The sequence below is a fragment of the Neopelma chrysocephalum genome, unplaced genomic scaffold, assembly GCF_003984885.1.
Source record: "Neopelma chrysocephalum unplaced genomic scaffold, ASM398488v2 Primary Assembly neopelma1_67, whole genome shotgun sequence".
In the NCBI taxonomy this organism is placed as follows: Eukaryota; Metazoa; Chordata; class Aves; order Passeriformes; family Pipridae; genus Neopelma; species Neopelma chrysocephalum.
In genome coordinates, this window is record NW_020897726.1 from 7182505 (window position 1) to 7208937 (window position 26433).

The 26433-nt window shown below is 37.3% G+C and overlaps 1 protein-coding gene across 8 annotated transcripts in view; it reads right to left on the reverse strand.

Annotated features, from left to right (window-relative positions):
- The window catches only part of DGKB (diacylglycerol kinase beta), a 394620-nt gene that overhangs the window by 79081 nt on the left and 289106 nt on the right, over window positions 1-26433 (reverse strand). For all 8 annotated transcript variants that reach the window (XM_027684707.1, XM_027684708.1, XM_027684709.1 and 5 more), the window contains one exon: window positions 2255-2345. In XM_027684707.1, the coding sequence (XP_027540508.1) occupies window positions 2255-2345 (91 nt within the window). The remainder of the gene's footprint in view (window positions 1-2254; window positions 2346-26433) is intronic.

Consider the following 26433-nt stretch of genomic DNA (forward strand, 5'->3'; position numbering starts at 1 on the left):
CTCATTAAACACCTTTCACATGCCCTTCTTTTTTACTGGAGCAGAAATAAAGTGAAAGTTCTTTAAACTGTAAAATCATCAGCCTTGTTTACTGACACATTATTATTAAAAATAAATACTTAATTTTGTCCTAGTTTGTTTGTTTGCTTTTTTCCATTTTAGTTTCTTTCCCTTTAGAACCTATGTTTCTCTCCTCAACTTCTTGAATCCCAATTTGGAAAAAAAAACACATCTTATTCTGGATAACATAAGACTTGTGTCCAACTTTGTTCTGCATTTCACACTCACACAGAAGAAAACATGCACAACATGAGTCAAGGAAAACCAATATCAGGAAAACCAATCTTAATTAGGTTAGAAATCAAATATAGGGTTGAACAAATATTTGCCCATAGAACGTTTGATCACTGTCTCAAAGCTCAGAGATACACAACCTTAATCTTCCCAGGCTTTGTTAATTCAAAATTTGGCTGTATAGCAAACATATTCTTTGTGCATTATATTGAGTGAAATATGGTCTCATACATCAAGCTCTCATTTACAGTGACATCCCTAAGTAAGGGGCAGCAGGTTACAAATTAGATTAAAACAGTGCTACTTCCAAATGTTGATAATGTTCAAACAAGCATATTGGCATGCATTGTAATTTACTCATTGTAAATAAATCTGCAGATAACTACCTCCTAACATTTCCTGTAAACTTTTGGAAACTATGCTTTTTGTTCCTAATTGTAGGACTAATGATAATGACCACGATAGATGAAGTGAATATAAACAAACATGTCTCATATACTGGCAATGCAACACTATATTGGTAATAACAGTTATTGACATGAATTGGTAATAACTATACAACTGGTATCAGCAGCACCACAAACTCGTATACCTACTTGTTTGCTTTGGGATGTCAACATTTAATCGCCCTTTCAACGGTTACAATTATATAAGTTCACATCTTAGTATGTATCAGGATATGTATGATTTTCACCAGATATTAATATTTTATTGGGAAAGCCTCCTCATCAATTTGAATTTAATCAAAAGGTACATTTAACTTGCAGTATATTCAAATCTAATCAAACCAGTAAGCATTTAGTCCAATAACTAATGAAGTATTTTTCACACTATGTTTCCCCAAATGCATGTTTGTGAAGCACTGTCTTGGGAATCAAGGGGGACATTTTTTTAATTTTTTTTTTCCTGGGGTTTCTGGTTGATGTTTTGTTTTGTTTTTATTATATTTTAATCCAAATTGTGAGGAGCATGTTTCCACTTTAAGAAGAAACATAACAGGATAACAGGCAAATCTAGCACTGCAGGTCTTACAGTTTCAGTGTCAGTACTCTTTGCTACTGTTCTGCTACCAGATTCATGGTCCCTTCAGATCATTTCAGACTTCACCTTTCAGGAGGCTTTGACCAGACTCTCACAGCTCTCACCATACCTCTCTGGGTGCCTCATGCTACTATACAAATACTCCATTGACACGTGCAGTTCCTCATTACCATTGGAAAGGAAAAGCACCATAATACTCTTGAGAAATGATTTCATTATTTAACTTAAATTCTCAAGTTTGTACTTTCACTCATTTCACATTTTTCATGTACTTATTTATAAACATCAATCCCCCAAAGAGTTTATGTAATATAGCCACTTATTCTATCAGCCATCAAAGTGGCAGTGGCACATTATTTTAAATTCCTATTTTGTCTGTAACTATTCTGTGTCTTTTCGGTTAATGCTCAATGTATAATGGAAAGATGACCCCTTGTGCAGAGAGAAAAGCTATTTAATGAAGGGGAATGATTCAAAAAAATACATATATTCTTTAACCTTTATTCAGGAAAGTAAGTACAATTTTAGGGAATTGAGTTTTAAAGGTTATAAAATCCTGGGACCTGGAAATAATAAGATTTTTTTTTTTATTTTAATCCTGCAGCAGCTCTCACTCTCTCCAACAGTCTTTCATTTTTCCATCTGACCTAGCCACACTCCCTATTGATTTCTAATGCTATACTTCACCTCTTGACCTTGTCTACTGTATTAAGACTTCACTAATCATCAAACTGAACTTTGTTCCAGTGTTCAGGGCTACACTACAAATAGACACGATAAAAATAATATTTTGGAATATAGGGTCGAAAGGATGTGCACTCCTTTGCCTTACTGGATTCAGGCACTCTGCACCCTTGTTCCCTGCATTTCAGCCAAACTAGTGACATTTCAAGGATAAAGGCAACAATTAGTTTCTTACTTCTATTTCTACAGATTCATGCAGCTTCTTACAGGTGGCTGAGAAAGTTTCCGAAGTGCCAAATTCAAAATACCAAAATTTGTTCTTCATTCTGAAACAAGAAAAAAAAAAAGAAAAGAAAAAAAGAAAGATCTTATTCACTATCAATGTGTGACAAAAGTGATCATCCTGTCTTCCATTATAAGTAATGGCAAAGGCTTGGGAACATGTGACATCCCATTTTAAATAGATGAGCTCATAATTTTCAAAGCTTAAATGTTGGTGTCAAGTTGTATGATATCCCCTAAAGGGATAACAGAAATGTGTTGAACTGACAGGTTCAAATGTACCTTTGACTTTTCTTTTTCAGTGACTATCAGAATATTTTTTATCACTTAACCAGTGACATGGCTCAGAAAAATGTATCGATTTTATTTCATGCCTTACACCTACAATATGATTTCTGATTCACAGTTAACATCTCTATCCTGCAGAGTAGTAGAATGTGCAAGGGCAATCCCATCATGAAGAAGAGCTAAGACAAAAATGTAGCTTGCCTTAAGTTAGATAAAAGAAAAGGCAAATGCCTTTACTGTGCATAATGACAGATGAGTTATTAGAAGAAAATAAAAATTCTAGATCTAATAATCTTTAGATATTTGCAGTAGAAGAGCTGTATTATCAGGTAATTCACTCATAGAGACATTTTAAATGGGCAGTGAGACCTGCACCTTGAAGATCATTAACAGTTTCTAAAGGAAAATAAAACTGTATTTAAAGCTAGTAAATTGCTGAGTTTATCATGACAGCAGGCAGAATTTACACTTTTTTTCTTCTTAAATACATAAAGACTGCACTTCTATTTTACCAGATTTACTGCATACTGTTAAATACAATCAGGACGCAAATAGCACCATTTCAAATAAGTATGTGTGCTTTTTTTTAACTCTCATGAGTAACTATTATTTTGCAACAAAAAAAAAGAAGCTAAAAAAGAGCAACAACAACAAAAGACATTGAAAAGGATTCATTATTCACACTTAAGAATCAGATATGAACTCAGTTTCTCCAATTTTATAAACTATTTTCTGACACAGGCATAGCATAGTGTGCTTGTAACTTGAAAATGACGGTCTGTATGACTTAGAAGTGCAGAAGATTGAAACACAGATGTAGATGACTGTAAAACATGTCAGCAAAAGTACAAACCCTACCTGGTACTTATTTCAAATTACACATATAAGTCTACTTAGCCGTTCTTACACTCTACTTAATGACTCTTAGAATTACAAAGTGAGAAGGGGCATTATTGTACCAGCCAGTTCCAGAAAACTGCTGGCACAAGAGCCAGCAATTCCTGGTGCAGTATGAGAAGGGTATAGGGGTGTCCAACCTGGCAGCCTACAGAGAGTGGGGAGAGAAGAATAATAAGGAACTGATACATTTCTAATGAAAAAAGTTACAGGAATTTTCAAAGGTTTTTATGCAGAAAATCTAAAAGTGTTAGAAAACAATTTTTGAGAACCTGCTCTGGGTTAAATGGCATATTCTCAAATGAGTTCCAACAACAGAAATGTTCAGGCCAGATTCAGCATCCAGATTTCACGAGTCTGTGAATGGAAGTGATGTGATGTATGTTCCTTCTATATCTGCAGATTAGTTATCACACTGAAATACTGATCTGGGATCAAGTGCTCTATTTGTGTCAATGTATATGAAGAAATTCAGAATTTTTTAGTTTCCAAACAAATGTGAACCAAGTCCTGAATTTCCAATGGATCCCTTTGGAAAATCTGGATGCAGCTATTATCCTGCTAGTTTCCATGCAGCGACAATGAAAAAAATTCCAACACCAAAACCTTGATGTAAATAGTCATAAAAATAAAAATTTTTTATTTGATCCTGTTATTGAGTAACAAGTATCTTCTCCTTTGATAGCTTTTCCTCTTGTGATTCAGTGACTTTTATCCCAAATGAAGCATCTTTTCTTTTTCTTTATTGAAAAGACTGCTTTAAATTGACTCACTTATTAGCACTCTATATAACAAACTCTTTGATTTAAACAGTTAAAATAGGCATATATTTTAGAGTCATTCAGAATATGGTGTCAAATTCAAGTACTTTGAGTTCAGCAACACAAAACTCATCACTGTCAACGCACTCAAGGATTACTAGAAAAATCTAGATCTATAGATCTAAAACTTGTAGGATCATATGTCAGAAGATTAAGGAAATATATCAGGTGAGGTTTTGATGGTAGATGTATTTCCTGTAACTGTAATATAGCCTATAAGATTCTATTAGGCCAAAAAATGTAGTCTTGTGTGCCTACGCTCCATTCTTGAGTTGACTGTTTCTCTGTTTTTAAGCATAGAAAGACAACTTGATAACTTTTCAAGTACAAAGATAGATGTAGATACAAATAATTTTATTCTTCATTTTCAAAAGGATTTACCAACTTCCTTTACAAGCCATGAAATAGATTAGATTCCATGTTTTTATTCAAATGCTCTGTATCTTCTATTGGACAGGAAATTGTATTGGAACTTTTCTTATAGATACAAAACAGAGTTGAATAAAGAAATCCAGAGAAATTATACTAAAGTTTCTATAAGCAAGACAAGTCTTATTATTCTAGTAAATATTATATTTTTTCTAATAATTAAAAAAAACCCTCTAAATCTGTATCTTCCACTTGCATTCCTCTTTCAAACAGGTGAAGCTCATCTTCTTATCAAGACAGCAGCAAACAGTAGAAGAATCCATTTAGAAGATTAATGAACTGCTCTTAAGGCCATTCTAATTTCTTTCACAATGGTATAAGTAAATTTTAGATTGGTAAACAAACACATGTTTAATGACAATTTTGCCACATTAAAACTGTAAGAAACTGAGTCACAGGCTGCTGTCATGTATATTTTCTCTCACTCCTAGAGGAGCTGATGATTTCAACTTTTAATAAGACATGACCAGAAAAAGTTGAAGTTTGTTTCACTTTATGTTTGAAAATAAATAAAACCTCAATCATGATTAAAGGTTAACCTATCTAATCTTGTTATTGTATTAAAATATGTCAAAATATACAGCCTATGGATGTAGGAGCAACAAAACAAAACTGCACTTTGAGAACCTAAACACCTTTTATACTGGGAGTGTTCCACACCTTCAGGTATTGGTCAGTTTTCTGATAAGTGGAATGATTTTTAACAGGGATGAAACAAATTCTCAAGACAGTATGGAGAGGCAAACACTGCAATTTCTTACAGCATTTCTATACTGTGGATAAATATCAGACTTAGAAACTTGGATATGTTTCTTGAAAAAGATCAGACTAATATTTGGTAATCAAGGCAAAATAATCAAAATAGTCTGTAATATGGGTTTGCTCCATTATCAGTTAATCAGAAACTCCCCTACTGCTAAAACTATTTTATATAACCTTTCTGATTAAGCAATTAAAAGGCATGTCATTGAAAAATTGTCCTGTATCTAAATATGGAAATAGTAAATACTTTATTCAACACCTGAAGAGCATCTATACTTTGCTGCAGTACGCACACTCTGTCAGAACATGCATAACAATAGACCAGTTATAGGCTGCTAATAAAAGGTCACGACAATAAAAAGAGAAGTACCTTAAACTTAAATAACAAATTCATATTTTGACATTAAGGGTCTACACTTCGGGCAAGAGCTTATTGCTACATTTTTAAGTTCATCACACTTTCTACCACATCCTACTTACACTTATATTTACTATTTCATCATGGCTAGGCTTTGTGAACAAAGATTTGGGAAGGGGTCTATCTACATTTGCTACAAGTGTGCTAGTGGCTAAAGAGGCCAATGCGACACAGACATGTCCAGTTGCAAAAGGTACAGCAGAAAGACTCCTTGGATGGTATCGGCAAGACATGATTCTTTCTGCATTGTCCTTTCTCCTCGAGAGTGATCCTGCGTGCTTTCTCAAAAGAAGCAGCAGCGTTATAGATAGTGTGTCTCCAGATCTCCCAATTGGAGGCCAGAGGAGACCAGTTATGTTGATCAATATGGCCGAGGCTGAGACGTTGTTTCAGGGAGTCCTTGTATCTCCTCTTTGGGGCTCCTCTCTTGCAGCAGCCAGTGGCATGTTCACCATAGAGCACGATCTTGGAGAGGTGGTAGTCCTCCATCCTGCAGACGTGTCCTGCCCAACGCAGCTGTGTTCTCAGCAACATTGCCTCAATACTCGTAACTGCTGCCTTTTCTAGAACAGACGCATTAGTCACATAATCTGACCAGTGGATCTTTAGGACTGTACGAAGGTAGCGTTGCTGGGAGTGTTCTAGGAGTCGCAGGTGGTGGCGGTAAATGACCCATGATTTGGAACCATATAAAAGAGTAGACAGCACTATGGCTCTGTAAACACTGATCTTTGTACTTTTCTTCAAGTGTTTATTTCGCCAAACTCTTTTATGAAGCTTTCCAAAGGCACTGTATGCCTTTGCTAACCTGTTGTCTATCTCTCCGTCAATCTTACCATCCGAGGAGATGAGGCTACCTGGGTAATTAAACTGCTGGACTGATTTGAGCTCTGATTTGCCAATGGTGATATGGGGATGATGGAAGACTTCCTGAGGTGCAGGTTGATAGAAGACTTCTGTCTTCTTTAAGCTGATTTCCAGCCCAAAAAGCTCAGCAGCATTTGCAAAGCAGGATGTTAAATGCTGCAGAGCTGCTTCTGTGTGAGTGACAAGGGCAGCGTTGTCAGCGTAAAGCAGCTCCTGGACAAGATGATTTAAGGTCTTAGTATGGGCTTCAGTTGCCTCAGGTTGAATAGGCTTCCATCGGTACAATATCGAACGTAGATACCATCATCATCATCAGGGTCTGCCGCAGCCCTTTGGAGCATCATGCTGGAAAAGATTGTGAATAGGGTTGGTGCAAGAACGCAGCCTTGTTTCACACCATTGGTTATTAGAAAGGGCTCAGAAAATGCATTGCCATATCTGACTTGGCCATGTTAATCCTCATGAAGCATGATGATCATTTTAAGGAACTTGGGGGGACATCCTAAACATTCCAAAATCTGCCATAGACCTTTTCTACTCGCAGTATCAAAAGCCTTGGTGATGTCAACAAAGGTTACATAGAGACCTTTGTTCTGTTCCCTACACTTCTCTTGCAGTTGTCTGAGAACAAACACCATGTCTGTGGTACTCTGTTGGCTCTGAAACCACACTGGCTTTCAGGTAGAATTCCTTCTGCTATAGCGGGTATTAGTCTGTTGAAAAGTATTCTTGCCAGGATTTTGCCAGCAATGGAGAGCAGAGTAATGCCTCGATAATTTGAACAGTCTGATTTATCTCCTTTCTTCTTATACAAGGTGATGATTGTGTCACGAAGGTCCGATGGTAGTACACCTTGTTCCCAACAGCGCACCACAAACTCATGAAATTTAGCACGGAGTGTTCGGCCCCCACGTTTCCAGACTTCAGGTGGAATTCCATCAACCCCAGCTGCCTTGCCAATTTTCACCTGCTGTACAGCCTTAGGAGTTTCTCCCACAGTAGAGGCAATATCCAATTCGTTCTTCACCAGTTGTTGTGTAATGTACTGAATTGCTGAGTCTTGGACTACACGGTTGGTACTGAAAAGAGTCTGAAAGTGTTCAGACCATCGATTCAGAATGGAGGTTTTATCTGTCAGAAGCGTTTGACCACCTGTGCTGAGTAGAGGGCTTTGGACCTGGTATATAGGCCCGTATGCTGTTTTCAAGGCCTCATAGAATCCTCTGTAATTTATTATATATATTATATTTATTTCCACTTTAATGCACTTCAATGTCAAGCTTCAATGACTTCAGCTAAAAAATTCTACATCAGAAAACTTTCAACTGTGATTTTTATAAAATTTCAGCTGAAATACTTTGGCCATTTTTGAAAACGACTGGAGAAAAACATCTATATTTGCTTATATTAAGTGTGCTTGATAACATACACTTTGAACTGTTTTAATACAGCTACACTTTCTGAGAAGAGATTTTAATTTTAGCATAAAGATGGCCTTGCATCAAGAATATGTCTCTAGCCATCTGCATGAAAATACATACAAAATTTAACTATATTATGACCACTTGGATATAGACTCTAGGAAGGCTTTATTTTCAATATTCTCATATGGCAGTAAACCAAAAAATTTTTGTCACTAGTTCTGTCAACTTTTATCCTTTGAGCTATATTAAATATAGAGATTTTTTACCCATGAAAGTACTATAATTCTTCATTCTTCCAAGGTGAATTCCTTGAAAGGTCCACTGACAGGAAGCAATCTCTACCACAAATCTGTGCAAGAATGTCTGCTCACGGACAAGCAGAACTTGAATTCCTCTAGCAAGTATACCCTTTCCCAGAATATAATCTCTAAGCACTGCCTTCTGAAGACATTTTTTTAAAGCTATTCCAATTTGTTGCAGAAATACTGTTTCTCTGTCAGTGAGTGTTAAGAGTTGATCTCAATCTATATCATAAACTCATAGCTTCCATTCTAAGAGCAGCATTCATGAACAACAATGTACAGAATGTAATTAATTTAAAAGACAAAGTAATTCTAAGGCAGGAAAAAAAAAGACTAGGTGAGAAGCCATAGAGAGTGGGTGCTTATCATTTCATCCACTATATGTCTGGAAGGTGCTCAGACCCTTAGGTTCAGGCTATGTACTTAAAAGGAACAGGTCTCTACCTCCTTTTCTCCCTTTTCTTCCTTTTTCAGTCTTTTGTCTTCTGCTCCAAGCAAATGTGGAACAACATGTAGAACCACCTCTGCAGGGAACCAAAAATACCAGAAAAGTGTGCTGAGATGGAGATGCATTTCCATAGAGGAGAAACTGTGCACAGTACAAGAGGAAAAAGGGGCTGACAAGTATATCTGAAAAAAGAGGAGATTATAATCAGGGAAAATAGAGGAATCAAGAAAGAGAAGAATGAGGAAAAGATAGGAACCTAATTTCAAAATGCATTGAAGTTCTGCAAAGCTGAAAAAAGTATGATGATAAAATACAGAAGGGAAGAAAAAAAATAATCCTAAAAGGAGATCCAAGTAAAAACACATATTTCTGAAGTCTGAAAATACAGATAATAAGGTCTAAAAATGAAACTAGGAATATAGGAAATGCCATGCTGGGCAAAAAAGCTGAACATCTGTTCCAATGTTCTGTCACTGACAGTGGTTAGTACCAGAGACTTTGGAGAATAGGGTAAAACTCCATGTAGTATACAGCTGGGAATAATCTAGCTCTATGGAAGGTTTATTATTATTTATGATTCTATCAAATTCAAGGAGGTTACATCTAGAGGAAACATAAAGAATTCTTTTATGATGAAGGCAGTGAGACACCAGAAGAGGATGCACAGAGAAGTTGTGGATGCCCTGTTCCTGGAAATGTTCAAGGCCAGATTGGATGATGTTTTGAGCAACATGGTCTAGTGAAAGGTACCCCTGACCATGGGAGAGGGGTTGAAACTAGGTGATATTTATCAACCCAAACCATTCTATGATTTTAATTCAGAGAGTTTGTGGCCACTTACATCATAAAGCAATACGAAAACTGTATGTACGGGGAAAATAAAAGTCTGTCTGGGAAAAATAAGTATATTAAGGTGTGTTTGAAATTTCTGCTTTTGGTTTAATGACTCCCAGCCTGTAACACATACCTTCGAGAGCAAGTGGCAGGTACTCTCTGCTGGATTTAGAACTGGCTGGATGGCCAGGCCTAGAGAGCGGTGCTGAATGGTGCCACATTCAGTTGGCATATGGTCATTAGTGGTGTCCCCAGGGGTAAGTGTTGGGCGCAGTCCTGTTTCATATCTTTACTGATGATCTGGATGAGGGGATTGAGTCTATCATTAGCAAATTTGCGGATGACACGAAGTTGGGGGGAAGTGTCAATCAGCTGGAGAAAGCCTCTGCAGAGGGACCTGGACAGGCTGGATAAGATGAGCCAAATGCAGTGGTATGAGGTTCAGTAAAACAAGTGCCAGGTCCTGCACTTTGGCCACAACAACCCCATGCAGTGCTATAGGCTGGGAGAAGAATGGCTGGAAAGCAGCCCAGTGGAAAAGGACCTGGAGTGCTGATTGACAGCCAACTGAATATGAGCCAGCAGTGTGCCCAGGCAGCCAAGAAGGCCAGTGGCATCCTGGCCTGTATCAGGAATAGTGTGGCCAACAGGACCAAGGAAGTGATTCTTCCCCTTTACTTGTCACTGGTGAGGCCTCGAGTACTGTGTCCAGTTCGGGGCCCCTCCCTACAGGAAAGACATTGAGGTGCTGGGGCAAGTCCAGAGAAGGGCAAATGTTGCTGGTGAAGAGTCTAGAGCAAAAGTCCTATGAGGAGTAGCTGAGAGAGCTGGGGTTGTTTAGCCTGGAGAAGAGGAGGCTCAGGGTGATCTTATTACTCTCTACAGCCACTTAAAAGGAGGTTGTAGCCAGGTGGGAGTTGGCCTGTTCTCCCAGGCAACCAGCAACAGGACAAAGGGACATAGTTGTAAGCTGTTCCAGGGACAGTGTAGGTTGGGCATTAGGAAGAATTTCTTCATGGAAAGGGTGATTAGACATTGGAATGGGCTGCCCAGGGAGGTGGTGGAGTCACTGTGCCTGAAGTGTTTGAGGAGTGCCTGGATATGGCATAGTGCTATGGTCTAGTTGACATGGTGGTGTTCGATTACAAGTTGGACTTGATGATTTCAGAGGTCTTTTCCAACCTAATTGATCCTGTGATTCTGTGAAGTAAAAATTTACAGCATATTATATGTTGCAGAAATTGTACTTCGTATTTCTGATAATAAAAATAGGTGGATCCATTGGATTTTATCTAATTAAATAAATACTCAATCTGATAAAATGAATCTGATAAAATAAAACTTTAGTTGATAAATATTTTAATGCATTGTACATTCAATATAAAGAATATTTTTATCAAGTCTCTCACAGAAGTTTTCAACAGACAACATATTTTCCATCTTTTCTTACAGTTCATAAATCTATTATCTAGGTAATTTTATACTTAGGTAAAATGATTTCATTGCAGCACATAATATATATTAATAAGAATGTATGACTTTTTCTAATGTTCTTCTTTTCTTTCTACTTCTGTCTTAACAATCATATAACTCCTGTTCTGCTTTGTAATGAATCATAGGCAAAGGTAAGGAAATAGCCAGTGGAGATGCACATCCATAAGAGATTTATGTGTGACTGGCATGATTTTAATAGAGATATCTTTGTCAATTTTTTCTTTTTTTTTTCCATTACCAACTGTTCTTCTGGAAAATCTAAGTGTTAATCTCCTATGGCACAAAGCATAAGCAGAGATCGTATAGATAAGTGAAGAAAAGTTAAAATCCTGATAGAACACTTCCAGTTTTACACAATAAATAAAATTTTCATATTATCATACAATGATACTACCCATAGTTGAAAACCTAGCCCATAAATGCTTATAACACTAAGTAACACTGTGAGATCATTCTCCCTGATATTTATTAGTTCTACTGCTGCAATGCTGCATTTGACTCCATTTTTCTCTCATGCTTTATAACACAGTTTTGCACTGTCACTCATTGTTCTGTATGCAGCTGGGTTGCCATCTCTGCTGCCTGTTTGCCTGCCCCCTTTCTCCAGCTCTCTGCTCAATTTTCTCAAAACTGTCTGCAGTTCATTCCATTTTGTAACTTCCATCCTTCCCCCTTGCCCTGTCAGTTCTAGTCCTGCCCTCAGCTGTGCTCCCACATGTGGCTGAGAATCCACTCCTGGACACCTTCCTCACTCAAACCACTTTCAGTAATAAACACAACTCATAAAGAGTTGCAAAAGGGCCATGCAACTTAGTGGCTGAGGTATAAAAATATAGATGACATTTAATGCAGATAAATTTGAAGTGATGCATAGAGGAAAATAAAAAATAATTCTAATTTTACAAACAGTGATTAGTTCTCAAGGACAAAGTCTTGGGCTCACAAATAGCTGAATGAAGCTTTCCTCTCTTCGAAGGGAATAATGTGGAGGGGGAGAGAGGAAGCCACTTCTTATCTCAGGCTCAAACTGTCCATTTGGATAAAATATCTGTACAGACAGTCCAGCTATCAATACCAGTTCACACACTCAAGCCAGGTGCTGAAGTTCCCAAACATCATCTGTTGTCTGTATATTTGCAGACAAAAGGTGTAAAATGTGCAATGAATTCAATTGAAAGTGCTCCCTTTGCTAGGGCAATCAGAAAAAAAACCAAAAACAAGAGCAATACCAGGTTAATAATCATATCCATAAGCCACAATCTTCACTTATTAGCTATGAAACCTGTTCTTGTTGGATTAACCATGATGCCTTTCTTACATACCTTCTTTACATTATAGATTCCAACAGAGAGAAGCCTACTAGTAACATCTATACAGAGGAGAAACTTACCCTGAAATACAAGTAAAAATGCCCATATTGAAATATAAGCAACATATCCCAAAAATGTTAAGATCTTTGGACTACATGCTAGATGCTATGACGCAGGGGGAACTCATGACTTTTGAGATGTGCCTTGGGTTGCATCTGATTTGTGCCAACGTTGAACAGGATGTTCATGAGGAAAAAAGAAAAATATTACTCCCAAGTTACAGAAAAGTGGAATAGTCAACTGTGACAAATTACTGTTTAACCTACTGCACCTGATATAAAACCTATCTACTATAAAACAATGTGATACCTGATTGACATAGTTTACAAGATATTCCTCCATGTAAGAGGGTACTGTTTCTAATTTGTAATAGTAATATCTCTTTTAAATAAGGAATTCTGATGCTTGCTTTAGAACACATTTTGTTTTAACAAATTTATTAGTAAGACCAAAAAACCACAGTTTAGTTTCTCAAAATACTTACTAAAAAAGTGTCTTCATTATATCTGTGACTTAATCTGTCATTTTGCTCGACTAAATGAACATCCCTGTTACATTTCTTGAATCCTTGGTGTCCATTCACTATCATGAAGATTTCTGCTTTTAACATTTTACTTATTTTTATTCTCATATTCCTCCTCAGTTTCTTTCTCAAATTCCACAGTCTTGGGAGTAGATGCTGAGGCACCAATGACTCATTAATCTCAAAAGATTTTTTATCATGAACAAAAATAAAGTCCATAAACAGTTCCACATTTACCAGCTTCAATCATACTCAAGAACCAATGAAGCTCTTTAAAAAAAAAAGAAGAAAAGCCCTTTCCATATACATTGTAATAGATCTACTATCTCAGAGCAAGGACACAGACCTCCCCATCTCATCTTTAAATTATGTCAGACAAATAAAAAAAATTTCCTTTCCCTTACCCACTAATATGGATATGTAAAGGCAGACATGACACTGAGCAGTACTTATATTTAATGAGACCAGTATTAAGACAGTTCAGAGGCTCAGGGACAGGTTTGAAGGAGCAAATCCTTATCGGCTGCTTCACATGCACAACTGTAGCTTTGTTTCAGAAAACAAACAAACGAGTTTTGTTTACCTGTAAAGTAGGTGATGATAAGTAATTAAATATTTTTCTCTACCCAATATTTTAACTCTCACTGAAAAACTGAAGTATCTCAATACTGCTATTCAGTTCTTGCCAAACAAATCCTCCCATTTGCTTAAAATGCTTGAAACACTATGCTTTATACCATTCCCAAGTAAGACAAAATGAGAAGATTAAGTGAAAATAAAAAAAAAATAATAAAAAAAAAAGAAGTAAGCAGTCAAATGCTTTAAGGTGAACAGTGAGCAACTCTTCCATGAACACACAGGAGAAACATCAGACTCTGTGTAGGAGAAAATATTTGATTGAATCTTTTTTCCTCAGTATCCCTCAAGAAATATTTAAACCTGACAGAACTGGGAACAGACTTTGCCTGTCTGACTGGGATTCAGAGGACTTCTAAGCTTCTTTTTCTACTGAAAGAGCCGGTTTATAAGTTGAGGAAGCCTCACCCTTTTGAAGTTTCATTGTCTCCTGATTCTATCCCTTTAAGAAGACCACTTCTAAGAACGAGGTAGCTTGCCTTGGATTGAGCTTAACACCACACTTCAGCATGTCAATGCCTTTGTCTACCTGGGAAGTGGACAGCTGCATTGCTATTCAAGAAAAAGAACATCTACTCAGTGGAACTGAAGGTGTGATTCACCAGGCTTGGGTAAGCAGAACTGCTCTCCAGGCTTCACTGAGAGAAATAAATGGCTCTCCACTGACTACAGTGAAAGCACTGACATCTAGTTCATATGTATGCAGGCACTTTTGAGTCCTACATTAAGCTGTCTAATCTCAAACTGAAAACTTGTCTTGTTTCAAAACACTTCACCTAGATAGTACACTGTCCTTCCTGCAAATTCTTCAATATAAATGAAGTCTCATTATTTCTCATTTTACTTGCTAAAAAAGAATTTACAAAATATATCCTTGCAAGTATTTAGGGAGGACAATATATCTAAGCACCTTTATACCTACGGCTTTTAGTAACTTAGAACCACAGACGAACCCAAGATCTGAACCCAGTCCACCTGTGTTCCCTGTAGCACCTTAAATGCAAAAGAATCATAGAATCATACAATCAACTGGATTGGAAAGGACCTCGAAGATCATCAAGTCCAACCCTCGATCCAACACCGCCGTGGTTACTAGACCATGGCACTAAGTGCCACATCCAGTCTCATCTTAAAAACATCAAGGGACAGTGAATCCACCACCTCCCTGGGCAGCCCATTCCAATGTCTGATTGCTCTCTCTGTAAAAAATTTCTTCCTAATATCCAACCTAAACCTCCCCTGGCAGAGCTAAGACTGCCCCCTTGTCCTACTGCTGGTTGCCTGGGAGAAGAGACCGACGCCCACCTGGCTACAACCTCCTTTCAGGTGGTTGTAGAGGGTGATGAGGTCTCCCCTGAGCCTCCTCTTCTCCAGGCTGAACAACCTCAGCTCCCTTAGCTTCTCCTCATAGGACTTGTGCTTGAGTCCCTTCACCAGCCTCGCTGCTCTTCTCTGGACCTGCTCCAGCACCTCAATATCCTTCCTGAACTGAGGGGCCCAGAACTGGACACAGTACTCCAGGTGTGGCCTCACCAGTGCTGAGTACAGGGGAAGAATCACTTCCCTGGTCCTGCTGGCCACACTGTTCTTGATCCAGGCCAGGATGCCACTGGCCTTCTTGGCCACCTGGCCACTGCTGGCTCATGTTCAACTTCCTGTCAATCCAAACTCCCAGATCCCTTTCTGCCTGGCTGCTCTCCAGCCACTCTGTGTCCAGCCTGTAGCGCTGCAGGGAGTTGTTGTGGCCAAAGTGCAGGACCCGGCACTTGGCCTTGTTGAACCTCATCCCACTGGAGTCAGACCATCTCTCCAGCTTGTCCAGGTCCCTCTGAAGAGCCCTCCTGCCGTCTAGCAGATCAACACTCCCTCCCAGCTTGGTGTCATCTGCAAATTTGCTAATGATAGACTCAATCCCCTCATCCAGATCATCAATAAAGATATTAAGCTGTCCCGCTTAATGCATGGACATTCTGCTACCTGCTTTCCTACAGAAGGGTTTCAGCACAGCTTCCAGCTCTCAGGTGCAGACCATTCAGGAGACAACAGGCAGGTGAAACATGTGGCAAGCTTTATTCTCTTCGTGAAATGAAAGTTCATAATTATTAAATAATAGTACATTCCTTTCTATTTTATAGATTAGGATGGGATGAGTGTCACTTTTAAAAGGCCACTGATTTTCTTAAAAACCGAAAATATTACAATTAATTTTGTATTTGTGAGTCCATATTTTTAGGCAACTTTTTTCCCCTGAAGACTGAACACAGTCATGAGCTGTGGTTAAAAATGCTGTTCTGCAAATGTGCAGAGACTTCAGAATAAAATTTTAGTGTGACAGAAGGCCTTTACTTAGTAGAAACCAGGACTTAGCATTGAAAATGCACATGATAGCTGCATAAATAATAAATTCTACTACTATAATTACTTACCATCTCACCCTTCAAAATAAAAATTTAGAAGAGTAAACCTAGGAAGAGTAGAGTGGTTTTGCTCCTGTGTACAAAGTTATATGACCAAGGACCATTCCCCCAAAAATCTTGTTGGATTATCAGCAAATAACAGTTATATACCCAGCATGTCATTATTTCACTTATTATATGGCTGTAGTGAGAGCACTTATTCTTTAATCCCTGTGCTCCATTAAAATTCAAAATATATACACACATGAAGAAATTGATTAATTTTTCAAAAGCATACTTAAAGTAAACCTGTAAAATGGTTCCCTGTGTTTCTTTTATGGAATATGCTTGTGATTATATACATTTCACTTTGGAGAAGTCTATATAGCCCCTTCATACAGGAATATACACAAGGATCACTTTAAGAAATCTCCCTTTCTAATTTTTTTATAATCATATGCTATAGGAATTGTAAATTTAGTACCAGTGTCTGGTAGGATTCTTTTCTGCAGCCAGAGAGTTGGTGAGGAATCAACCTTTATGGGTGATAATTCTAAACTATCAAGTCTAGTAATTAGACCCGTGCTTCTGCCTAAATTATATTTGTCTAGTTCAGTGCCTTCAGTTTTACTTCTTATACTACAGCTCCATATTGCATTTCTAATCATTACTTCACCCCAGCTTTTTAAAAGCTCTCGCAGCTCCATGTTACCAGCTGTTGTTTTCTTTCTTAATGCATTTCACTTGCAAGGAAAAAAAAACAAACCAAAAAAACCCCCACCACCCCCATCACCCCCCAGATTTAGATTTCTTATTCTCATCTTTACTCACTGCTTTTCAGCTCCTGAAATTAATGGAAACAATGATTCTTTGCTTTAAAGTCATCAATACTTTAGGACTTAAATTTCATAAGGAAATCAAACATGGTGAATGAGGATACTGTCATTTGGAAGCATTGATCTGATTTCTTCAAATTTACAGAATTTGGGCTATAATTCATAATTTTAAGTGATATAATATTTTTCTAAGTGATCTAAACTAAGCCAAATTAACCAACTCCTAAGTGAAAGTTAAAATACATCCAGTCTATAATTTGTTCCAATTATTCTATAGATTAAATTTAAAAAGTAACAACAAAAAACCCTGTCAAAACAAACAAACAAAGCTTATATTAAACTCTCATTTTTTTTGTCTTTTCATCTTATTTGACATGCAGAAAACATCAGCTGCACAGCTTTTGTTAACATCCATGCACAGATGAATTGTGAATACTCAGTAAGGAAATACAAATTATCAGCACATAAAATGCTGCATCACAGCGTTCGCCACAGTTAATTGAGAACTGCAGGTAACACTTCTACTGACACTTGTATAAAGTTCACAGAAGTTTGCTTGAAGGCTTGGCTTTCTTTTAAAAAAACAAATCTTAAGAGTGTATTAAAGCATATAAGCCTAGTATCTAAAACGGGTCTGCAAAATGTATTCTGCCATAAACTTTCTAAGACTGAAGAAAAGTAATAAGAACCATAAAATATAGGTCTACAATATTCATCTGAGAAAGGTCAAGGGAACTTTTTCAAACCTTAACAAAAAAAACCACTTAGAAAAACCATATATGAAGCAGTCTCTAAAATTTTCTGCTTGGGACTTCACAAAAGCATGCTGTACATTTTTACTAAGTTAAAACTTAGTGTGCTGACTACAAAAGACATACTCTAAAGAAATCCAGGGTGTACCAAACTTTTTCAGTTTTTCAGTGGAGAACACACATGAATCCACCATTTTTCATTTTAATGTAGACTGCAGAACTAGAAGGAATTATACACTGAAATTCTTAGCTTTTCTCCAGTTCCTCTGCATCAGTCTACAAGCTCCAAGGGGCAGTAAAATTATTATTGTTGCACAATTTGAAACAAAGTCCTAGTGACTCTTACAGTAATGCAATCTTTGTTGTTATGGTCTTTCCCACAGTTTTCAGCTGTGTACCATGGTGCCGAGGCCGAATCTAATGTCTCTGTGGAGGATTTAACTGGTAGGAGAGGTGGCAAAAGACACATGTAGGATTTGAAATATAACTTTCAGAATTAAAAGATGCATATTTGCACATTCTTGTGGGATCCCTGGAGTTGACTGTAATTCTAGGTTTCAGGTAACAGGTACAGGTTTTTGTGTCAAGATATAAGCAACATATTAAACAAGTCTAACTGCCTTCAGAGATGGGATTGGGGAGAAGGGAAAAAGCCAAGCCTGTTTAGTGAAAACAGTGCTGTTTCCAATAAACAGAGACTATTATGTTAAGGCAGAACTGTGCAATGCTTTCTGAGAAGAGGTCTTATCTTTGCAAGTGGACTTCAAAAAAATACTCCTGCAGAATTTTCCTAAGTAGTAATTATAAACTATGTGCTGGTAATTGTGTAGAACTGTGGCTTTATCCCTAAGTAGGAATATTACTAACATATCAGCTCTACTCTTGTAAGTTCCATGAGAACATGCCAAAGAATAATTTTGGTACCACATTTTTTACATATACAGCCCTAATACACTAACAGTCATTTGTATAAATGTACAGCTTTTCCCAGACAGGCTATTTCTAGGAAATAGCAATCATATTATTTTTTTTTATTTAGCTGTATCTCATTATGTGGTAGTATGCTCAGAAATATTTCTTAAAGCTTGCCTAATTTTGAAAATATTAGGTTCCAGTATCTTAGCTTGCTTTTTCTCTAAGTTGTTCCTTGGAGCTAGATATTGCTGTGAGTATGAAGTATCATGGGCAATTGTCACATGATAAATTACTGTTTTCATCCAATCAAATATTAAAGCTGCTCACTACTGACCTTGAGCACCACTTACACTCCCAGAGCCATGGTCCTTTTCTAAGTCATCAGGGTACAGCTGGCACAAATTCAGCCGAGCAATCAGATTCATACCCATTCGCAAAAGTTAAGTCTCTTAAAAGCTCTGTGTCTCACAGAGCACAACCAAAGGCTCGACCACTCTTGAAAAGGTGTCCAACACCTGACTGTTCCTATCAAGGAGTATTACCTGCTCATATTGATTTGCAGCAAAGTATTTCTCAGTAAGCATTTCCATTTAACATTTACTCTCATGGAACCTGTGTAGTGGGAGATATTTACGAGTTGCTTTCAGCTTAAAAATAAATCACCTCTAATTCCTCTAAGCGAAATCAATCAAAAGTCTTTAAAAAATGGACTGGTTGTTTGGTCGATTCTGGCAGAAAAGTAAACAGCACTTCAGCTTTTCTCCACCATTAAGGTCTAAATGGCCTAGAAAGTAAATCAATATCTCCAGTCAGCCTTCTGGCCATTGTTTAGCCAGTAGATATGGATTTTCTCTAGCTTACTGCACTCCTTTGGGACTAACCTGTAATCCTCAGAGAGTAATAATAAGTTCATTATCTAGTTCAGCTCTCTGTTGTACATTTAAATGGACCACATCCATCAGCAGCACTTGTTAAAGTTAAAGGACTATGACATCCCATTCAACCTATTTCACAATGAAATACTTGCAATACCTGATGGAGAAAACTATTGTAAAAACCTTATTTGCTGTCAGGTTATTAAAAATGAAATATCACAAATGAGGTAAACAGTAAATAAGGATTTTTCCTTATGTAACATTGTTTCTTTGTTAGTGAGTTAAATTGTGGTGAAGTTTATTTCTGTCATACATCATGAAATCCTTCATTATTCATATCAATCTGTTTCAAATATTTCTGGTTAAATACCACTACAAAGCAGGCAGCTGTCAGAACCAATCAGTACTTTTTTTTTCATTCTTGAGCTACCAGATGTTTGCTGGACTAAAATGGTTTCTCTTTCCTCTACCTGAAGTGCACAAGAAAGCTCTCTCATTTTTAAACACTGAAGTTTTAAAAGGCTTTACTCTCGGATCACAGAACCTATGCTCTGCTCTCAGCCAGGAAGACTTACAGTCTCTGATCTGAGCACTCTGCTTTATTGCATACACACATTTTCTCTGATAAAGGTATACAGTCTATCACAGCATGACAAATAAACCATTAATTTTACAGCTTTTACACTGAACATTAAAAAAAAATACAAACTAGCAACTATTCTCTAGATGATCTGAGTATTAAAAAAACCCCACTTAATACTTACTAGTTGCTTTGACTAGATCCATACTGTAAATTATGCACACGAAGACTGCTGCGTGCTGGGGAATGTGCTGCATTTTATCTAAAGCCTCATACTCAGCCCTCAGATGGGTTATACAGATATACATAAGAGTCACAGCCACAACTGCCACACTGCCACAGCTTCTTTTCTCTAATTCAAGAACTATTAGGAAGAATGAAACAGGAAAAGGATGGAGGCTATGGCTCTATTCAGGCAAGTGGTTTGAAGAGCAATAGTTCCTATAATAAGTAACCATTCTTTTTTTCTTTCAGAATTGCCTATCCGGATTGCAACCACATTTAGTTGAGTGACAGTCTTCAAATCAAAAGGAGAGCTGACATAGTCCTAAATAAAGATTAAGGAACTGATCCTTAAAATGGATCTTCTAAATTCAGAGGTTAAGTCCAAACAGCACTGCTGTACGGAAGGAAAAACAGAACTTTATGACAGTGCCAATTCCCAAGATGCAGCTTTGGTCTCTGGTGAGCTACTGTTGGTACTGGGGTCACCACTAGGTGACAGCTGGAGAGTACCCAGAGTTCCCCCCTTATGTTCTCTCCAACAACTCTGCTCTGTTCTAAAGCAATTCACTTGGTTTGGTGAAGTTTTTTTGGATCACTCCACACAGCACTATAATGAAAATCAATAGAACTTAAGTTCCTAAGTACATCTCACTTTGAAAATATCTATTAATATTGTGTGAAATAATCCACCCTAAAAATGGAGCCTTAAGGTCTTCTCAATGTCACTAATCTTTGGCAGAGAGTAAGGTCTGGTGGAAAGACAAGTCAAAGAGATCAAAGCCATAGAACGGAGTGCCTGAAAATGCATCCCAAAAGGTGTCCTTCCAAAATTCTTCATAGATGTTGGTCCTCGTCCTTATTCTTTTAGTATGCAAGATGTAAATCAAAAATAAATATCTCCTCTACTTTTTCATAGGACTTGGGGGTTCACATTATGCCCAAGTGATGCAACTGATATTCTAGGAGGGGATATTTGTTTGCTTTTGGTATTGTTATTGTGGGATTCTGTTCCCCTCATTATGTTTGTTCTCAGGGAACTGTAGTGGCATTGACTTGTGAGACAATTCTTTCACCAGCTCATTATGTCTGCTGATGAGTATTTGTAGTCTTCATTCCTAGATCAAATCTACCTACTTGCACCTTCTGTGCCTTCTAATATTTTATCTCCTAAACTAAACAACCTTTTACAATTTTAAAAATAAATAGCATCTCATGCTTGCTATGATGATCTCAGAATTTAATCTTCTCTGTTTTATGACAAATATTCAACTGTTTCATAGATTTTTCCCTACTTTTAACAATTTTTGCCGCTATTTCAGAAACCGTTGCAAATGCCAATATTTTTTTTAAAGACTAGACACTAGAATTACATGAAACATCACAGCAGTGTTCTCATGAACACCATATGAATTATAAAGAATGACCCTCCTACATGTAAGTCTCATTCCATTGCTCATAATGCCAAAGCCCTTATCTTCTCTTCAAGCCACATAATCACTCTCAAAAGTTCCTGTTCAACTCATTACCAGGCATGAACTACCTAGGCCTTTCCAGAGTCAGTGTTCTCTAAAATAAAAGTTCATAATTCTCCACATATGACCTAAGGTTGTATTTTCCAGATATTTGACCCTCCATTTAGCTATTTTAAGAACAATTAATCCAGACAACCCTTATTCACATTTCTGAAGTATTACTTAACACACTTCCAGTTTTTATAAGACAAAAACTTTGCTATCAATGTTTTCTCACAGCTCTCTGAAAAAGACATTACATTCCACTGTAAGAAATAACTGCTTAAGGCTGTACAAACGTTGTGGGCATAAAAATGTATAATAGTAATTATACCTATGGATTGGCCTGTGTAGACTGTACACTTATTTTGCATAACATGCTTATGAGAAAGTACTAGAAACAAAATATACTTAAAATTAATTTTGGCTTTCTAGACTCCTTCCAGTCAATATACTTTTAATCTCCTATTACATTAAAAAGTGCTGCAACCAAGATGCTGTTAAGAAACTAAACCCTTTAAGATATTTCTTTGATATAATATCTTCTGTGTTCAGTTTTGTATCTTTATCTCATTCCTATTTAGCACTAGTTTTGTGCAGGAGGTAAATCCTCTTCACAATCTGCATAGTTTGATAATTAGTTTAGGCATTTGTAATACTTTCATATCCTAATAACTAGTAAGGGAACTTACACCCTAACGTCTTGTATCTAGAATGAAATCTGATCCTGCTAATTAAAAAATAAAATTCACATGTTTCAATGAGGTCAGGATCTTGGTCTTGATCTTTCAAGGCATTATTATAATACACTCTTGAAAGTCTGATTTTAGCACTGTTCTTTCCTTTGTATAATGCACATTTGTAAAAGTGGTTTTTTTCTTTGGTTTTAGCCAGAGAGCCAAAAAAAAATAATCAATTTGGTTATTTTAAAATGTGATTATGTTAAGAAAATGAGCTCTATATAAACGTCCTCTTATTTCTTCACTCATCTGCTCCTGCTGTCTCTCAGGTCTACAGCAAAATATTTTACTCAACTGCTAGGACTCAGGAAGGCAAGTTCTTTACAGAGCTTTGCTGATGAGGTGTCACAAGATTCCCAAAGTTACCCATACCTAAGGGTTTAAGTAAATGATTGATTGTTCAGAGCCGATCACCATTCTCAGTTGATCCATATATGAGTGGAAGTTTTGTATTACAGGTAAAAAGAGTCTCACCAATGTACATAAAACAACATGGCATCAACAGAACCAAAACATTATCAGAAGCAGTAACAACTGATGAAAATTATTTCAAAGTGAAGGTAAATAGACTTTCTCTAGTGCAAAGACCTCATGAGTAGCCCAACTTCAAGGCACACCTGTTTTTCTTTGCTGTCCTTAGAGAATGTCAGAGAGTGGAATTTATTCTAAGTGATCAGCAGCGTGCCCCTAGGTGCTGGCAGGACAGTCACCCCTCCAGCTAGACTTGCACAACACATCCTGACAGCCTGAAGGCACCGAGGGAGATGTAGCCAGGAGAAGTGATTTTAACCATGGGGGAAAGGGACAAAAGCATCTAACCTACAACTCCCTTGAGATATTCTTCACTTGGGAGCAGGCAGACAGCTGTTGAACTTGAGAGACTTCTTAATTTGCTAATATTGCTCTTTTGAAAAAATTTCTCAATTACATGACATGACCTTGGGAATAAGGTGCTTGTGCAGGTCATATGGCAGGCTTTTGCTTTCAAGTGACTAAAGTTTACACAGCTTGAAATATGACTTTTAGCATGCTTTCCTTTGGCATTAAGGCCTCTGCTGAATGCAGTGCAGTGTCCTGGCTTCATACTCCCTCTGGGACATCATGTGTCAAGTCCGATTGGCCATGGGCTTCTGGCACATGAAGTTCGTTTTACGTTACTTGACTGAAGTTTAATCAAAGTATACATAAAAAGCTGGTAAGAAGCAATGCAAGGCAGAGGACCCAAGTCATCTCATCAGGGCACAGGCAGTACTACCATCAAAGGAGAAGCTCAGGATGTCCAGCAGAGGCCACCAAGGTGGTTGGGGCTGGTGCATTTGTCCCGTGTGAGGAGAGGCTTAGGGAGCTGGACTTGGTTCAGCCTGGAAAGGAGGCAGGGGAGGAAATAACAACAGTCTGCTGGAGCCCACAGGACTGAGTTAGGCTATTCACAATGGTGTATGACAGAAAGAAAGACAGGGCTTAAATTGAAATAAGATCTGATAGGACATATGAATTTTTTCAACAGACAGCTGAAGGAACAAGAACAGTTTGTCTAGAAAGGTTGTGCAGTCTCTATCCTCTCAGATTTCCAAGGCCAGGCTGCATAAAGACCTGAGCAACCTGGTTGCCTCATAGCTGACTCTAGGATCTGGACATGGACATGGGAGAGTCCTGAAGTCCAGGATAATATTTAATGGCTCTGTGTCTATGAGCAGAATTGTGACTCAAGAGGGTAAGGGCCTGTGTATATTCCACTAAAAATACACACATGTGCCGAAGAGAATCCATCAGTATTAGACAAGAGTATAACCAACTATTTATGGGAAACAGAATTACCAGGAGGTATCAATGACATTCAACCTCTACAAGTCTTGCAACCAGGAAAACAAACAACACAAGAAACATCCAATATTACAGAAAACAATCTGCTAATCAACATGTTATTGATCCCTTGTTTTTGTCAAGGTCATTTAGTGTTTTAAAAAATGATCTCACACTAAATCTTTATAGGAAAAGTGGGCTAATTTGATTTACAAAGTAAAGTGCTATTAATTATGGAAGACAGTCAATAAAAAAGCTGATTCCTCTAAACAGAAGGCAGATCTTATGGCCTATGATTTATGATGATGATTATGATGGCAAAATTTTTGCAGTTCTCACTATCATCTAACTTTGATTAGCTGGAACAAAAGATTCAGATAAGATATAATCAAGCATCAATACAAAGAGCATTAGGAGACAAACAACCTTTAGAGCAGTAAAAGTAAGCATCTGGATTAAGAACAGTATACAAAAAGAATAACATGAGCTATTGTCTGTTTTCCAATGCAGAGCACAGAAACCTCTGCTTTTTAAATATCAGAGCCAGACTTCTGTCTTGCTGCTGATATTTCCTTTTGTATTACAGTCCCTAAATGTCTATGTTACATAACCAGACATCTCAAGGGAGCACAGCACTCATCTAAAAGGATGTACTCATTGCAAATTTTCCCATTTGGGATTATTAGCATGTCAATAAAACCTGGCAGCTTCTCTCACAACTAAGGCAAGCCCTAGATTTTACTAAAAACGCCTTATGGGACGTAAAAATATTCAGAGGTCTGATTCCCTTTTAACAAAGCCATATTATTACACCTTAAGTTAAAGATTAAAACCAATATATCAGACATTTTAATTTATAATATTTAACATAAAGTAAATATGTCATAAACCAGAAATAAAAATACGCTAGATAAGCCTAGAAAGAAGAATGAGAAGAACAAAAATGATTTAAAGAAGAAAATAATTTTAGATTAAAGTCTAGAAAAATGAAGAAATTTTGAAATTCATATGCATGTATCACAATGTATTGCAGTTTTCCTTTCACATTGTTTTTTTAGTTTGCAAAGTGAAAATGGGATAATCCACACTTCTTAGAATAATTGTTTCAAGCTGCCAACAGAAAAATAGAGAAACGACACTGGTTATGTCAGGTCATGTTTTCCAACTTTTTCTCATAATCACAAGATCTAAAGCATGTTTCTGTCACTGACGTAATCAAAAGGCTTCAAAAGTCAACATCCATAACCTGCACTTTCAAATATGTGTCTTAATTTTGAAAGAACTTATCAAACTTAAGCAAAATAATCTTCTTCCTTTACACACAAGCAGTTGTTTGAGGAAAGTATCACTAATGTATACTTGCAAGGCGCTGGCAAAACACTCTTAACTAAACCTATGCCTATCACTAAAAGTTTTCATCATGTTTCCTTTGTTTTCATGTGAACAACACGGCACTTAATTTTGACAATCTGTCATTTTTCTAGCATGTTCAGAGAGCGGTCAGACAGAGCAGTACTTTTATGTTTTCCATCAAAAGCCTTACGATGCAGAACTGCTTGTCTTCTATTAGAGTCCTTGTCAAGTTCAGTGAGCTGTTCAGGCTGAGGGAGGACTATGTCATATTGTTTTAAGCTCACATGTCAGCAAAAAGAGATATAGATCTAGTGGTTTCTATCAGCATTACTGCTTGCTTGTGCATTCATATATAGCAGATATCTTTGTTTGCAAGTTGCAGTTGGATAGTGCTGTAGTGTGCTATCCAACTAGATTGCTAGCACGAGCAATCTATAAAAGCCTCCCTTTCCAAGGTAGGAAGGGGCTGCATGGCATGTTCTCCACCAGCCTGCTTTCCCAGAGTAGCTGTCTGCCCCTGCAAAAACACAAGGGCAAACATGGGGTAAAATACTGACAACTCCAAACACTGTAAGTTGATACAGAGTTGGCAAATCACTTGTGTAATGTTATTCATCAGCTCTCATTTTTAAA